This window comes from Prionailurus bengalensis, chromosome B1 (genome assembly GCF_016509475.1).
Source record: "Prionailurus bengalensis isolate Pbe53 chromosome B1, Fcat_Pben_1.1_paternal_pri, whole genome shotgun sequence".
Lineage (NCBI taxonomy): Eukaryota > Metazoa > Chordata > Mammalia > Carnivora > Felidae > Prionailurus > Prionailurus bengalensis.
Genome location: NC_057344.1, coordinates 49,326,855 through 49,343,016, shown reverse-complemented (window position 1 = coordinate 49,343,016; position 16,162 = coordinate 49,326,855). Strand labels below are relative to the sequence as shown.

Below are 16,162 nucleotides of genomic sequence, written 5' to 3'. Positions count from 1 at the left end.
AGCTGTTCCAGTGCTCTTTGAGTCCCCAAAATATCCCCTTGGAGAAATAAGGCAGTGCTTTTAATGCAAAGGGATGAATCTTCATTCATTCATCCGTGGAGCACATTTACTGTTCATTTCCTAGAGCCAGGTTCTGTGCTAAATAGCTTATAGATGAATGTGATAGAGTTTCAGCCAGCAGAGAAGAAGGGGTGACCCAGGATTTCCTGAGTGTCTGCAGTGTACGAGGCATCATGCTCGGAGCCTTATACACATGACTTCCTTTAGGCTGCACAATAGCCCTCTGTGTTGTCCCCATGTCACAGTTGAGGAAATACCCTCAGAGAGGCTCTGAGTCTTTCTTAAGGTCATTCAGGTAGACCAAAGAGCCTTCTATGTGCCAGGCACTGTTCTAAGCTCTTCATGTCTTGCCATATCTCACTGATCCCCTGACACACAATTTCACAGCACTGAAGTCTGGAAGCATCTAGCCATTGACATCATTTGCCACTGTAACTGGCAGAACTCTTTCCTTCTTAGTAGCATATATAGTTGCGATGTGCCATATAAAAAGTGGCATCTTTCAGTGAACTACTGTCTCCCGCTTACACATAGCGAGCGGCAGAGACAAAATCCACACCCAAGTCTGCTGGCTTCACACTCTCATGCTCACAGCCCAGTGGGGAAGTGGCCTTGAACGGTGGAACTCAGGGCTGAGACACTTCCCGGGGAGCTCCCCACCTACTGTGCTGGCACAGCAGGGCCACCTGCCCAGAGAGTCTGGATGTCCCTTGGTTTTCTCTGTTCCCCCTTCCCCCTCCTCCATGGTAGGCATGACTGCTGGTCACTGGGTCCCAAGAAGTAGAGAGAAATCCAGCAATCATATTCCTTGGGGATCTACCCAAATGAGTTAAAAACTTATGTCCGTACAAAACCCTGCCCAGGAGTGTTTATTGCACCTTGATTCATAATTGCCAAACTTTGGAAGCACGTGTCCTTCAGTTGGTGAATGGATAAATAAACTGTGGCACATCCAGACAATGGATTATTATTCTCTGCTCTCAAGAAATGGGCTATCAGGCCACAAAGAGACATGGGAGAACCTTAAATGCATATGTATACTATGTGATACCAACTGTACGACATTCTGGGAAAGACAAAGCTATAGAGACAGTAAAAAGATCAGCAGTCACCGGTGATCAGAGGCTGGGAAGTGAGACGGCGGGGCGCAGAGGATGTCTAGGGCAATAAAACTACTCTGTACGATACTATAATGGTGGATACACGTCAGTATACATTTGCCCGAACCTGCAGAATGTACACCAAGAATGAACCCGAAGGCAAACCGTGGACTCTGTGTGATTGTGATGTGTCGGTGTGGGTTCATCTTTACAACAGGTGCACCACTCTGGTGCAGGATGTCCACACTGGGGGAGGCTGGGCTTGTGTAGGGGCAAAGGGTGTATGGGAAATGTTTATACCTTCGTCTCCATTTTTCTGGAACTTAAAACTGCTCTGAGAAAATGAAGTCTATTAAGAGAGAAAAAAAAAAAGAAAGGTGGAGAGAAGCAGGCTGATTAAGGGCAGGATGAGACACCAGGGTTTCTGCTGGTCATGGTCTTGGGGGGGGGGGGGGGGGGGGGTAGAGGAAAGTCAGGGCGGGGCAGGGGGGTGTCCAGAATACAGTGGTGACTGCCGGCTGCCCCCAGCAGGTAGCGTGGAGGCCGTGATGATCCGGCTGGTGAACGGCTCCGGCCCGCACGAGGGCCGGGTGGAGGTGTACCACGAGCGGCGCTGGGGCACCGTGTGTGACGACGGCTGGGACAAGAAAGACGGGGACGTGGTGTGCCGCATGCTGGGCTTCCGCGGTGTGGAGGAGGTGTACCGGACGGCTCGATTTGGGCAAGGTAAGCGCTCTGGGGGGCAGGGACACAGGGACCAGCTGGGTCTCCTCCCCAGAGCACGAGTCCCCTGCGCAGCGGTCCCACCGGGTGTCGCCTGGCCTCTGCCCCCGTGCTCCCTGTGGTGGGAGGTTCGCTGGCCCCCAGGCAAGGAGCTGTGCCCTCACACAGTTCTGATTATTAGAACACTCTTCCTTTCCTTGAATTGACTTCCTTTTATTTCCCATGTCCTGTCAGATTCCCCTGCGGACCCTCATTCTCAACCCTGCGTCTCAGGCGCGGATCTAAACCCACTCCCACTTAACTCTACTACATGTTTTTGTAAGTTTATTTATTTATTTTGAGAGAGAGAGAGAGAGAGAGAGAGAGAGAGCACACACACGAGCGAGCAGGAGAAGAGAGAGAGAGAGAGAGAGAGAGAGACAGAGTCCCAACCAGGCCCCCATGCTGTCAGCACAGAGCCCCAGGTGGGGCTTGAACTCACAAACCTGGAGAACATGACCTGAGCTGAAATCAAGAGTCGGATACTTAACCCACTGAGCTGCCCAGGCGTCCCTATTACATTTTTGTTATGGAGCCCAGTGAGTGCTGAACACTTAATGCACCCATTGTGTGCCTGGCCTGGCTCTAAACATGTGACAAATACTCGCTCACTGAATCCGTACAACACCTAGGAAGTGGATACAGAGATCATCCCTGCGTTCCAAATGCGGAAACAGAGGCACAGAGAGGTTGACTAACGTGCACAAGGTCGCACAGCTAGCAAATGGAAGAGCCTGGTTTCCCTCAGACCCCAGCAGGAGGCTTAGGAGGCCAGGCTCCCACCCACTCTGCTGGCTGTCCCTGCCCCTCTCTGAGTCCTTTCTTCTTCAGATGAATATCTCCGGTTACTTCATCTCGTCTTTATGTGACAGGATTTCGCCAAGTCTTCACCATTTTGCTGCTTTCCTTTCGACATGCTCAAGCATACCTCCCTTCCTATGGATGGTACAAGAGACTTGGAGGGAGGGGTGCAGACGTTTTCTGGGCAGATAGCGGATTTGAACCGTCCACCGCTCTCCTGCTTCAAGGAGGACAGCTGTGCCCCAGCTCCAGTCCCCGTCCATGGTACTGCGTCTGTCCCCCAGGCTACCTCTCTGTATTAGTCTGCTCAGCCGCTGTAACAAAGAGCACAGACCTGTGGGGCTTAAACAACAGAGATTTATTTTCTCACAGTTCCGGAGGCTGCAAAGCGCACAATCAAGATGTCCATGGGTTTGGTTTCTCCTGAGGCCTCTCTCCTCAGCGTATAGATGGTCGTCTTCTCCCTGTGTCTTTACATGGTCTTCCCTCTGGATGGTGCCTCTGTCTCCTCTTTTATAAGGACGCAGTCATATTGGATAGCACCCCAATGACCTCATTTCACCTTAGTCACCTCTTTAAGGGGCCTGTCTCCAAACACAGTCACATTCTCAAGTCCTGGGGTTAGGACTTCAACTTGGTAATTTGAGGAGACACAGTTCAGCACATAACACTCTCTAGACCTTGGCATGCTTGCTGTGACCACCACCTACTACACACAATCTGGGACCACTTATTTTTTTTTTTTTGATGTTTATTCATTTTTGAGCGAGAGAGACAGAGTGCGAGCAGGGGAGGGGCAGAGAGAGGGAGACACGGAATCCGAAGCGGGCTCCAGGCTCCGAGCTGTCAGCACAGACCCTGACGTGGGGCTTGAATTCACGACCTGCGAGATCAGGACCTGAGCCGAAGTCGGACGTTTAACTGACTGGGCCACCCAGGCGCCCTGAGCTGGGACCATGAATTACACACCTGCCGACACGTGCTATAAACATCCATAGCGCCACACACACTTTCACACTCAAATATAAACATTCACATTCACACATACTTTTTCCTCCATCAGACCTTGAACTTGAAGAAACCTGTGTTGAACCATAACTAAAACAACGGTCCCACGTGCACAAACCCAGTACTCCCCACGCCCTCAGGAGAGAGTGCTGACCCGTGGCTGTGTGAGCTTGTTGCTTCTCCAAGACTCTGAGTTTTGGCGTCCCCATCTGTAACTTAAAAGGGCTTGCGGGCTCTGATGTGCCTTCCAGCTTTGAGCCCCCTGGGATTGGAAATGCTCCTGTTCACCTGTCAAGAGGACCCAAGTTCTGACAGGTGTGGGGAGGGGTTTGGACTGATCCACTCATCCTCGGTTTCCAGGCCCCCCTTGTGGCCTGTGGAAAAACAGCTGGTCCCTGTGGGAGCTCCTTGTATCATGGAGTGGAGCCAGGCCTGTGTGCTGTCTTGCCTGACGCCATGGCTGCCCGACCCACCGGGCTCAATGGCTAAAGGGACTCATGGGATGGCATGAGAGGGGGGGCCAACACATCCTCTCCAGATAGGGAAACGGAGCCAGGTCACGTCCAGACCGGCCGGGACACCTCCACTCCTCTGAATCACCATTCATCTCATCCCCACCAGGGGCTGTTGTAACTTTTGTGCAGAATCTCAGCCCTTAGACCTCAGTAGCTGTTACAGACTGAAGGTTTGTGTCTCCCCCAATTTCCTGTATTAAAATCCTAACCCCCAGTGTGATGGGATTAGGAGGTGGGGTCTCTGGGAGGTGATTAGGTCGTGACAGTGGAGCCCTCATTATAGGACTAATGCTCTTACAAAAGGGACCCCAAAGAGTTCCGTCTTCCTCTTTCCCTGAGGAAGCACAGAGAAGACAGTAGTCTCCAGTCCAAAAGAGAGCCCTCATCAGAGGCCGACCATGCTGGCAGCCTGACCTTGGACTTCCAGCCTCCAGGGCTGAGAGAAATAAGTGTTGTTTACAAGCCACCCAGTCAATGACACTTTGTTAGAGCAGTCTGGGCCGCCTAAGATGATCCCATTGACGGAAAGTGACGGGGTGAAATCTGTTGTGACAGCTGGCAGAGAGCAGCTGACCGACCCCACCCATCCTGGCCTCTCTACCAAAAGGCCGGAGCGCGTGGGGAGTTCAGAGAGTCCAGCTCCTCGGAGGGCAGCCCACCAGAGAGAGCACTTTCCTCCCACTTAAAGCTTTGGGCCGGATTTCAGCCTGTTTTCTTCAAGGAAACCGCCATCCCTGTTTACATGAGGAGCTGGAACTGTAGGAACAGTCCCTGCTATTTCATTCTCGACTCCAGTGAGGACTCCTGCCTAGTAAGTGAAGGTAAAACCTTGTGGGGAAAAGAAAACCCAGAAACTCTTGGGGCGCCTGAGTGGCTCGGTTGGTTAAGTGGCTGCCTTCTGCATAGGTCATGATCTCACGGTTTGTGGGTTCAAGTCCCACATCAGCCTCTCTGCTGTCCATGTGGGGCCCTCTTCAGACCCTCTGTCCCCCTTTCTCTCTGCCCCTCCCCCCATTCTCTCTCTCTTTCTCTCTCTCTCTCTCCCCCTCTGTCTCTCTCTCTCTCAAAAATAAATAAACAAAAATTTATTTAAAAACAACAACAACAGTGGCTAGGGGGTGCCTGGGTGGCTCAGTCAGCTGAGTGTCTGACTTCAAGCTCAGGTCATGATCTCACAGTTCATGAGTTCAAGCCCCACATCGGGCTCTGTGCTGACAGCTCGGAGCCTGGAGCCTGCTTTAGATTCTGTGTCTCCCTCTCTCTCTCTCTCTGCCCTTCCCCCACTCCTGCTCTGTCTCTCTCTGTCTCTCAAAAACAAAATAAAAAACGTTAAAAAAATAAAATAAAATAAACGGAAACTCTTTTAGAGAAACCAAAAGAAATCATTTGAATGTCATGGGCGGAGTTAGTCCCAAACTGAGAGTCTGTGGCCTCTTTGATTCCCCCTTGACTTTTGTATCATGTGACACATGGGGAAGCTCTGAAATCGCCGCTGTAAACCAGTCACTGGAAAGCCAGACTCACTTTCCTGCACGTATCACACTTGCACTGTTATTTCCCCATCGCGGTCCAGTAACTTACGTCGTGTGATATTCGAGACCTCGACAGATCGGCGGGCCAGGTGTTATTAATGGGTTCACAGAGGGTAAGAGAAGGGGCTGACCCAGCCGAACCCTAAACCAGGCTGCACCGCCAGCTTTCCTCAGGCACCAGTGGGCACTGGGCTCAGTGGTGGGTGCAGGGTTGAGTGAACCTAGTCTCCAGCCTCAACAGGTTCAGTGTAGAGGAAAGACAGGCGTGTTTATCGACTCTGAACAGCATGGTGGGGGCTGTCAGGTTATGGTGGCCATGGGCGCAGTGGGCAAGGAACGCCGTCTCTCCTGGCAGCGATGGGGCCGTATATCAGATCCACCCTCTGACCGCAGCCTCCTTCCCCACCAGGGCCCCAATGCCTCGTCCCGATCTGCCCATCCCCAGCCTCAGTCTCCCAAGCCCCACCCCTCCCTCCATGGCTTGGCTTCTCTCTGTGCCCTCTGGATCTGCTTCCTGCCTGCCAGCCAGGACCACGCGCCTATCCCCGTCCCGCTCTCCCCCACTCCTAATCCCACATCTGGCTGGTCCCTGGGTCCCACAGTGTCTACTCTCTGCCATCCCTTGAACCTGTCCCTTCATTCCCCCTGCTCTTGCCTTAGATGCCCAGGCAGGGCAGGGCAGAGCAGTGGTCAGGAGCTCAGGCTGTGGGTCAAACCTGAGTTAGAGTCCCAGATCTGCCACTTGGAGCCAGTGACCTGGAGTAGCTTCTGTGGCTTCCCCTAGCTTCAGCCCTTCCGCTATCGAAGGCTAATGGCAAACGCTAAATGAGATCACGCGTCTGGTGGTAAGCATGGCACGGGCCCTGTGGTGCACACTCCTCTGATATACGTTGGGCGGAGGTGGGGTGCCAGTCAAGGTGGGCGTATGGGGGCTGGGACCCTCCGTGAGCCACTTCCTCACTGCTGCCTCACCTCCAGCTCCAGCCTGCCTCCTGCCGCCTTCCTCCTTGCAGCTGCCAGGGTTCTATCGGAAATGAGACCCTTCCTCCTCTGCCTCCCACCTCCCTCTCAGCCTTCAGCCACACGCAACCACTTGTGTTCTCCGAGCTCCCGTGGCTCTTTCGTGTCTCCGTATCTTCTCAGGCTCCATCTGGGATGCCTTCCCCTCCTTCTTCATCTAGCTACCTCCTATTCAGCTTTTCAAATCAGCTCACTTATCAGCTCCTGAGGGGAGCTTTGCTGGCCACTTCCTTTCCCGCCCCACCCGTGCCCTGGGATGTCAGTGCCCCTACTCGGAGCTCCCCGGGTGTCACGTCTCTATCATGACACCTCTCACACCCTCCTGAGCTCTGATACATGTGTGAACACCTTTGTGCACGAGGCTTTACCTTCACAGCTCCAAAACCCAGGACTCTGCCTGGGACATACTAGGGTAAATGGATAAAGGCTGGAGGGAAGGAAAGGAGGGAGGGAAGAAGGGGCCGGGAGAAGGGAGGAAGGGAAGAAGGAAGGAAGGAACTTCTGTGCCTGCCTAATCTGGCTCCTCCCCCCGTAGAACACAAGGCACTGCCAGTCCCTCCCTGGCAGTTCTCTTGGGGGTCTGGCACCATAAAATTTTCCCTGGACAGGGCCCAAAAATCAGATTATCAGTTTCTCTGGCAAAAGGCGAGGAAAGAGCCGGATGGGAGAGACTTAAAGGTGTTTTTTGATTTTAAATTGGTCCAAGAGCTGTTGGAGAAGGAGCAAATGCAGACAGAGCAGATGGAGGGTGATGGCTGGAAGGAGGTCTAGGAAGGGGTGGAAGGAGCAGAGGGTAGCCCCGCTGGGAGGGAGCCTCATGTCTGCAGAGAAAATCTTTGTGTAAGACACATAGACAGAGGGAGTAAGGATGGGTACAAATGCAGACAGATTTGTGGGTGGAGGTGCGAGGGATGGAACTGGGGGTGTTCGCTTCTAATCATATCATCATTACCAGTGTTCGCCCCTTTTCTCTAAGATAAAGTCCAAATACTGGGAGGTGGCTTTGTGCACAGATCCACAAACATGAAAGGGCTAGGTAGGAAATATTTTAGGCTTTATGGGCCAAAGGTTTCTCTCCCTGCTCAACTCTGCACTTGTAGCATGAAAGCAACCACAGACAAAACATAATCAAACAGTGGGGCTGTGTTCCAACAAAATTTTGTTTACGAAAGCAGACGGTGGGTTGAACTGGTCCACGGTGCGCCACCCCCGACCTAGTGTTCGTGCTGGGTACTGTGTACCCGTGAGGAGCAAATACTGGCCTGCCGGCACATCAGAGGCCTGGGTCGTGGCCTCCTGCCCTTGGTCATCATGGGACAAGTCACTTCATCTTTCTGGGGCCTCAGTTTTCCCATCTCTTAAATACTCATTTGATACTTGTCTGGCTACCTCTGTGTGCAGCTCCGATGGGTGGATTCAGTGTAACTTATTTCTTCTATTAATGTTACTCCAAATAAACAGGTAGAAGGTCAAATGTTAGCTCCTTGAGGCAGAGATTTGTGTAGCTGTTTCCTCCTTTTTTGTTTGTTGATGTAGTCCAGACACCCAGAATAGTGCTGAGCATGGAAAAGGTCCTCAAATACATGTTGAATGAATGAATGAATGAATGAGGAGGATAGATTAAAATCTCCACTTACTCATCCCAACAACATCACCTTCAAACAGTGCCTCATGTCTGAGTGTCAGAAGACCTGGCCTCTGGTCCCAATTTTGCCTCCTCAAGATAAACATGTCACCCTATTGCTTCCTTTTTCTGATCTGAACAGTGGGGCTTAGTTATCACGGGGCTTTGCTAGGGAGCTTGGAGAGCTAGCCCAAGATGGGCTTCTCAGACTTGAAGGCGCACATGAATCATGGGAGATCGTCTTGAAATGCACATTCTGATTCAAGCCCGGGTGGACCCCGGACTCTGCATTTCCAGCAAGCTCCCAGGTCATGCTGACGCTCCTGGTCTTGTGGCTACACTTGGAGGAATCGGATGTCAGTTCTAAAGCTGAAGTGGTGATTGGTGCAGAGAAATGGGAGTTCTAGGCTCTTTGACGTGGTGAGTGGCAGGGATGGTTCGCGGGTTAACGGGCCCTCCGGCGATGCCCCACGCTGCCGTAATACTGCAGAGACCCGGCACTGCCGATTTAATGAGCCTATTCTCATTTTATGAGCTCTTCCATGACTGAACAATAGCCAGAACTCCCTGGCTAAACACCAACTGGAGTTTGGAGTTTCATGATCCTGTATACGCATTTGGGCTGGTTACCTTGGGTCTGTTCTGTATTTGTCAGTTTCCTTCATTTACTTCTTTATTTGTTTTGGGTGTGACTAATCCCACAGAGCTCTCGGGCCTGCAGGCTTTTCCTGGGTAATTTGTAAACTGATGTATTTTCCAGGAGACATTTAATCTGCAAATTATTGCTAGGCCTCAAAGGGCTTATTGTGTAAGAGGCACAGGGTATCCGGCCAGGGAAGAGGCTCTTGTGAAGAAACAACGGCCAAGGCAGCGGAAGGAGGCCTCTCCTCCCAGCTCTGTCCCTGAATTCACTGCTCAGCAATCCCATGACAACAGATGCTGAAAATCTCTACATAACGAAAATATGTCTAAACCACATAGCTCATGTGGTAGATTTTGTGGGCAGTAAAATGGTTTAGATAACATCCTTTGTAAAGAGACTTCTCCTATGCAGTTCAAGAGCGAGTGACGGCTTTAAGGTTTTTACAGTCGTCTCAACCATTCCTCCACAAGGAGAGGTTATCTGGATGCTGAAAGTTGGGGCCGGGAGGAGACAGGGCTACTAGGATCAGGACACGGTACCAATCCCTGAGCTACCTTTTTTATAGGGTTTTCGTAGATTTCAAAGTCCTTTAAAAATCAGGAACAGGGGAACCTGGGTGGCTCAGTCAGTTGAGTGTCCGACTTCAGCTCAGGTCATAATCTCACAGTTCATGGGTTCAAGCCCTACCTCAGGCTCACTGTTGTCAGTGTGGAGCCTACTTGGGATTCTCTCTCTCTCCCTCTCTCCCTGCTTGCTCTCTCTCTCTCTCTCAAAAATAAAATAAACATTTAAAAAAGAAAAAAGAAAAATCAGGAACAATTTTTTACTTCATCTGGCTTGATCAGGTTGACACAGCTAATTTATGACCTTTAACCCCATGCTTTTTGGTGCCAGCTCATTGACCTAACAAGCTAGAGCACTGGAGTGACCAACAATCCTGGTGCAGCCAGCATGTACCTGGTTTCAGCACCAAAATTCTCACATCCTGGTAATTCCCTCCCAGTTTTAAAACTGAAATTGTTCCCCCGATGGGGCTGAGATTTGAATCAAGATCTGGCCTACTTATTGTAAAGCCCTGCTTCTGCTACATCAGTGCTTCTCAAATTTCTGTGCTTAACCTCTTGGTTAAAATGTAGATTCTGGTTCAGTAGTCCTAGGTGGGACCTGAAAGTTCTGCATTTCTTTTTTTTTTTTTTTTAATATTTATGTATTTTTGAGAAAGAGAGACAGACAGAGCGTGGGCAGGGGAGAGGCAGAGAGAGAGGGAGACAGAATCTGAAGCAGGTTCCAGGCTCTGAGCTGTCCGCACAGAGCCCAATGCAGGGCTCAAACTCACGAACTGCAAGATCATGACCTGAGGTGAAGTCGGCTGGCCAACCAACTGAGCCACCCAGGTGCCCCCGAAGTTCTACATTTCTAATCAGCTCTGGGTAATGCCAATGCTGCTGGTCCAGGACCACACTTTGAGTAACCAGGCTCTAAGCCACTGCTTCTGTGGGTGTCCTGAAGCTCAGTCATGCTTCCAGAGGGCTCCCAAATGGGCTCCCACCATCTGGCATGGCCATCCGCACAAGAGAGCGCACCAGAACCATGGGTGATGGTCCTGCCAGTTGATCAGCGGGGGCCCAGGTGACTTCTCTTGCAGCCCACTCCCCTCTCCATTGACCCCTGACTCCAGACAACCCCCCTCCATTCCTTCCTGGAGCCTCACCCAGCTGCTCTATTGCTCTGACATTCATTGGGGACCTTTATTGCCAAGTTTATGTCTCTCAAGGCTCTGGTACAATCCTAGGAAAGCCAACTAAAGGCTCCCCTGCATGGGCAACTTCAGACCAGTGGGTTGGTCTCCTTAAGATCTGGGTAAACGGGACTGGCTGCAGGTGGAGCTCATGTAGATTGTCTTAGGGACCTTGTATTTGGGGAACTGACCTAATTATGGTTGGGGATGCTTCTTCCTTTCATTAATATATATATATATATATATATATATATATATATATATATATATACACATGTATATATATATATATATATACATGTATATACACACACACACATATATATATATATATATATATATATATATGGCTATAATGTTAAATTCTGGGGTCCTCTGTCATTCTGGCACCACTGTTTGGAGTTCATAGAGTGAAACCATCTGCTTTAAATTTCAAAAGATTGGGGGTCATGTTGCGCAGACATACTTGGTTATAGGGCACTGGATCTGTCCAATCCAGGATCTGTCTGACATTGTCCCTCAGATTAGGCCGTGCTTGAGTACTCATCAACAAAGACTGCAAGACATTGTATCTCAAAAGCTATGAGGTGTCTCATATAAAGTGTGTGCCGAGACCAACTTGGTCTTGAGTTTCAGACTCTGCAACTTACAAGTTGAGTAGCTCTGCACCAACTGTATCCTGAGCCTCTATAAAATGGGTATATTAATGTCTACCTCACGGCGCCATGCTCAGAATGGAGGAAGATCACACATGTGAAATGTCTGCCGTGTAGGAGATACCAATAAATGTTGCCATCACTGCGATTGTTGTTACTCTGCCCTCAGGAAACTGAGCCTAGAAAATGAGTATTTGGTCTTGGTGGGGAGGAGAGGGCAAGGGGAAATGGCTCAATTTGAGAATTGCCAGCAGAGCCCGGGACAGCCCAGTTAAGAACAGACACAGCGGTGCTGTTTTTCTTCTGTCCTGCTCTCCTGCATATCTGCTAAGAAACCATGTTGACTTGTCCCTACAGGCACAGGGAGGATTTGGATGGATGATGTGGCCTGCAAGGGCACAGAAGATACCATCTTCCGCTGCAGCTTCTCCAAATGGGGGGTGACAAACTGCGGACACGCTGAAGATGCTGGGGTGACATGCAACAGACACTGAAACTGGGCACAGTCCACAGTCCGGGCCCTGCTGCCGAGCCTCCTTCCTGCATTCCTGGGGTGGGGGCATCGCTTGGGACCATGCCTCTGCCCTGCCCAGCCCAGCATCCCCCTCCCCCATATCCCTGTGCCAGGACCACAGTGGCCTGTCGTCATGCTCCTCTTGGACATCAGCTCCAAAGTGCAACTCTGGGATCCACTGCCTGTCTCTCCCTTCTACCAGGGTTCCTGCATGTGAAGCCCTGGGCAACTCGATCGTCATTTTGCCCGCCCTTCTAAGCACCATGCATCAGGACTCAACATCCATGCTCCCTTTGGTCTGTCAGTTAAATGCTGAGAGTATGTTGGCGAGAAACGCAGCAGTGGACACGGGAGGGTAGCATGACAGGTCATTTACTCTTCAGATAATTCCCTTAGTTAGGCCAAGAGTTTTGACATCTTCCTTCCCAGCAAGAGACCATACCAAATGATTCATTCTTCCCTCTCTTTACTCTGCCTCTGCACACCATTTGTTAGTCTGGGGAAGTGATATAGAGGAAGGGCCAGCTGTAGGAGTGAGAGGGAAACGCATGTCACATGCAGGAGGCAAGCTGGCTTTGGAAAAGAGGAGTGAAACTAACATCCAATGAGTGACTCCCATGTGTACTACACATCTTGGATGCTAAATTCATTTATCCACTTTGTAGCGTTTCTACAAGGCTTGTTAGCTTGGGTAAGACCTTACCTCTAGGTAGCACTCAACTGACCCATTCACGTGGCCAGTAGGATTGAAGATTGAGAATGACTAAACCATTGTTTCTACCTGCATCCTACTGTGTCTTTCCTAGGCTTGGGCAGGACACTCAGGTGCAAGACATGTGGGATTACAAGGTTACATACTCCATACTACAGAGTATAAGATTGGACGTGACTGGCTTCCAGGCCAACCAGGAGGAAGGCGATTTGGAGGGTGACATGGGGACTTATCTGGGTTCAACTGAGACCAGCGTTCATCATCTGACAGTCAGCCTTAAGGCCAACTTACCTGTGTCTCAGAGCTGTTTGGAGGTGAAGCTATCCAGGCTTCTTTGGGTGTGCTCCTATGATCAGAACGCATGTCCTTACGGATCCTGTAAGCGTGGAAGGAAATGATGATTTCCTATAACCTCTGGCAGAAGAAGGAGACATGGACCTCTGCCAGTCCTCAATCTGCACCCCTCTCCTAGCGACAGGAAGATCATATTCTTCCTCTGACATGAGGAGGAGGTCAAACCAGGCCATATACATATTCTAGGACTAGGGAAGCTACATGGTAGTAAGTGAGCACAGACTCACCTCCCTTGGGGGAGTCACAAACTGAGTCAGGCCTCGGACACACAAATCCCTGTCACATGGGGTGAGTATCAGCTTAGCTGGGGAAAGTGACACCTGGGACCTCCCCCCGCCCCCCAGGTATAGGACCAGCAAAATTCCTGGCTGACAACAAAACCAATATGTGCTATTGGTTGTTCTTTGCTTACAGTATGCTTGTTATCCATTAATGTCCTAATGATCAGAGACTCTCCTGATCAATTGCTATGTTTACATAACACGCATGTACTCAAGCATCTTTCTCCAGGGCCAATATATGCATGCATATATGAACATAGCACTCTTTACTACATAGCTCAGCACATTGCAAAGTTTGCATTAAAAAGAGAAAATACTAAAGGTGGAAAGATGTCACACTGAATGAAATAAACCCCAGGTCATTTCTGGCAAAAAATCCAGCTATCCCATCGATGAAGACCCACATAACTTTCTTACGTGGTCTTTTCACTTAGGAAAACACAAGTCTTGTTTTACGTCAAATAAAAATCACAATGATAAGTGTTTGAACCTTAACTGAAAAGTCTACTAGTTTACATATTTACTTACGAGGACATGGAAATAACCATGGATCTGTATTTCAGGGACTAAAGGAAATTAGGCCTGGCCTAAAATACATCAGACCTTTTGTAAGAAAGAATTTCAATAAAGCTAAGAACATGTCACTAACAAACTTTGTGTCACATTCTTTCTCATGAAATTCTGGTGAGCATGGGGGGACTGGTAAAAACTGGATGGTCTTATCATTTCTCACTGGGGATTGGTAGAATGGGCAGCTTATGAGAAGCTATCTTAATACTTCTGGAGCACAATAAACACAGTGTAGACCAAGAACATGGTGGAACACAATGTCTTAAGCCTTAGTAGGTAACCTAAGGAAGGGGTCCCAGGCAACAGAAAAATCAAGGCCCAGCTTATAAGAGAATTGCATTTTTATTCAATCAAGGAAAGAACACCTATTTCCTGACATCTCCAGAGTTGGTATTTGGGAATGAAAGGGTACTTCCTATAATCATCTTCCCTCTGTCATAACTAGAACGGTGTGCTTAATGCATAATTTCAAACATTGAGCAACACATGTAACACAAGACCGTGATCCTTGAGGAAGGGCAGCAAGTGGGGTAAGCCTACCCTGGCCTGGGCTCTCTGTCCGACTGTGGCACAGTTGAGGGAGCCCTGAGTCCAGGAATCTCACTAAGGTGAAGACACAAGGATTGGAGACAGGAGAGACAAAGGTGGCTGGAATTTGCAGGGCGCAGTGCTCAAGAGTAGAGAACTATACAAAGAAAGTTCCAGAAAGGTGCATAAGGGTTCCCTTGAGTTGTCAGCTGAACAATAATCTGTGTGAATCCCATGAGGCCAGCTAGAACAACTTCTGAGGAAAGCACCATTACAAGAGCTCACACAGAGCTGAGAGTCTTTCAAGTTCTCTTGCCAGAGTGGGAGAATTACCTAGGGGACTGAAAGTCCTTATTGAAAACTCTTTAACCTGTTCTAATTGGGTGGGGGGGGAGGGTGGCGGGGAGTGGTGAGCTGGTGGAGAGGGATAAATAACAAAGCTGCAGCCAGAACCCCATCTCAGCTCCAAAAAGCTAAAGTTGGAGGGGAAGGAGAGGAAAAGGAGGGAAGGGAGAGGGGTATTCTATGGAGGGTTGAAGGGAGAGCCATTCCAAGAAGAGAAACACAAGTGATTCACACATTTGACATTTTATAGAAATGTTTGCATGACTGTCATAAAACAATGTAGCTGGAGAAACTAAGGGGTGCTTATGGTGGAGAGAGTTTTGGCTCCTTTCCACATATCGAGTCAACTACAGTGGTTGGCTTAACTACAGCACACATAGGCCCCAAAGGTTACTTCTGACCGGCATTTGAGATGAGGGCATTAGTGGTGCCTTATAGACATTAGACAGGGCAGAAAAAGAGGGGTCACTGCCCTTCTCCATGAGGGCGGCTCCTACTACTGGCTGAGTTAAGCTAAGGATGAGCTACAAAGAAATAATTCCAGAAAAATACAACTTTAAAACAGACAAGTCTCCAAAACAGAAGTCTTAGACTCTTTAAGAACTACTTGAGTTGTAGTCCCAAAGTGCTGATAAAAATTTCCTGGCTCCTTGCCTGGCCCACTTTCCTCTCAGCCCCACCTATGTCCACACCATGGGTGCTTTCTAATGTCCTATCTTGTGTTCTCTACAAGTAGAAGGATGTGCTGACTGTGGTCTACTAGGGCTCCAATCAGTGCAACCTTGTTCTGGGTCTGACGAAAAGACCTCTCCCTCCTGTGATGAATAGATTCAGGTCATTTTAACAGGCACAAGGAATCACCTTTCTTTTTCAGAGGAAACTCATGCTCTACCCACAGAAGAAGGGTTTTGACAAAGTTCTTGCCCTTCTTTCATTGGCGTGTTCATTTGGGAAGTCTTTACTGAGTGTCTACCATGTGCAAGGCTCTGTACTACGTACAGGAGACACAGTGCTAGAGCAGACCAATTTGGTTCCTGTCCTCACAGAGCTTACATTCTAGCTTTTACCCTTTTCACAGGCTTTCAGCATAACAACCACACGAGAATAATAATGTTCAACAACAAGGAACATACGGATGAAGGGGACAGTGGTTGCTTGCCAAAGTACTTATGCAAAACACAAATAACTCAATTGTTTAAAAAATTACCTTCATTGCTAGTAAGATAGCAATAACACAGGTGGCTCTGTTTACACCAATAGCCAACAATAGGAAATGGGAATGATAAACCATAAGTTTATACTTACTGTTAAACAGTAAGTTTATACATGCTCATTCATTCAAAATAGTAGTAGATAAGAAGAAATCTTACGACAGAAACCATAGCTAACATCCCTTGAG

At 49.2% G+C, this 16,162-nt stretch overlaps 1 protein-coding gene across 2 annotated transcripts in view; it reads left to right on the top strand.

Moving 5' to 3' along the window:
- The window catches only part of SCARA5 (scavenger receptor class A member 5), a 126,833-nt gene extending 112,861 nt beyond the window's left edge, over positions 1 to 13,972 (top strand). Inside the window, exons 8-9 of one of the 2 annotated variants that reach the window (XM_043564836.1) lie at positions 1,692 to 1,886; positions 11,817 to 13,972. In XM_043564836.1, coding sequence (XP_043420771.1) covers positions 1,692 to 1,886; positions 11,817 to 11,953 — 332 coding nt within the window. In that variant the 3' untranslated portion in view covers positions 11,954 to 13,972. Of the gene's footprint in view, positions 1 to 1,688; positions 1,887 to 11,816 lie in introns of both variants that reach the window. The other variant, XM_043564828.1, reaches the window with a different exon arrangement.
- Positions 13,973 to 16,162: the final 2,190 nt, after the last annotated feature.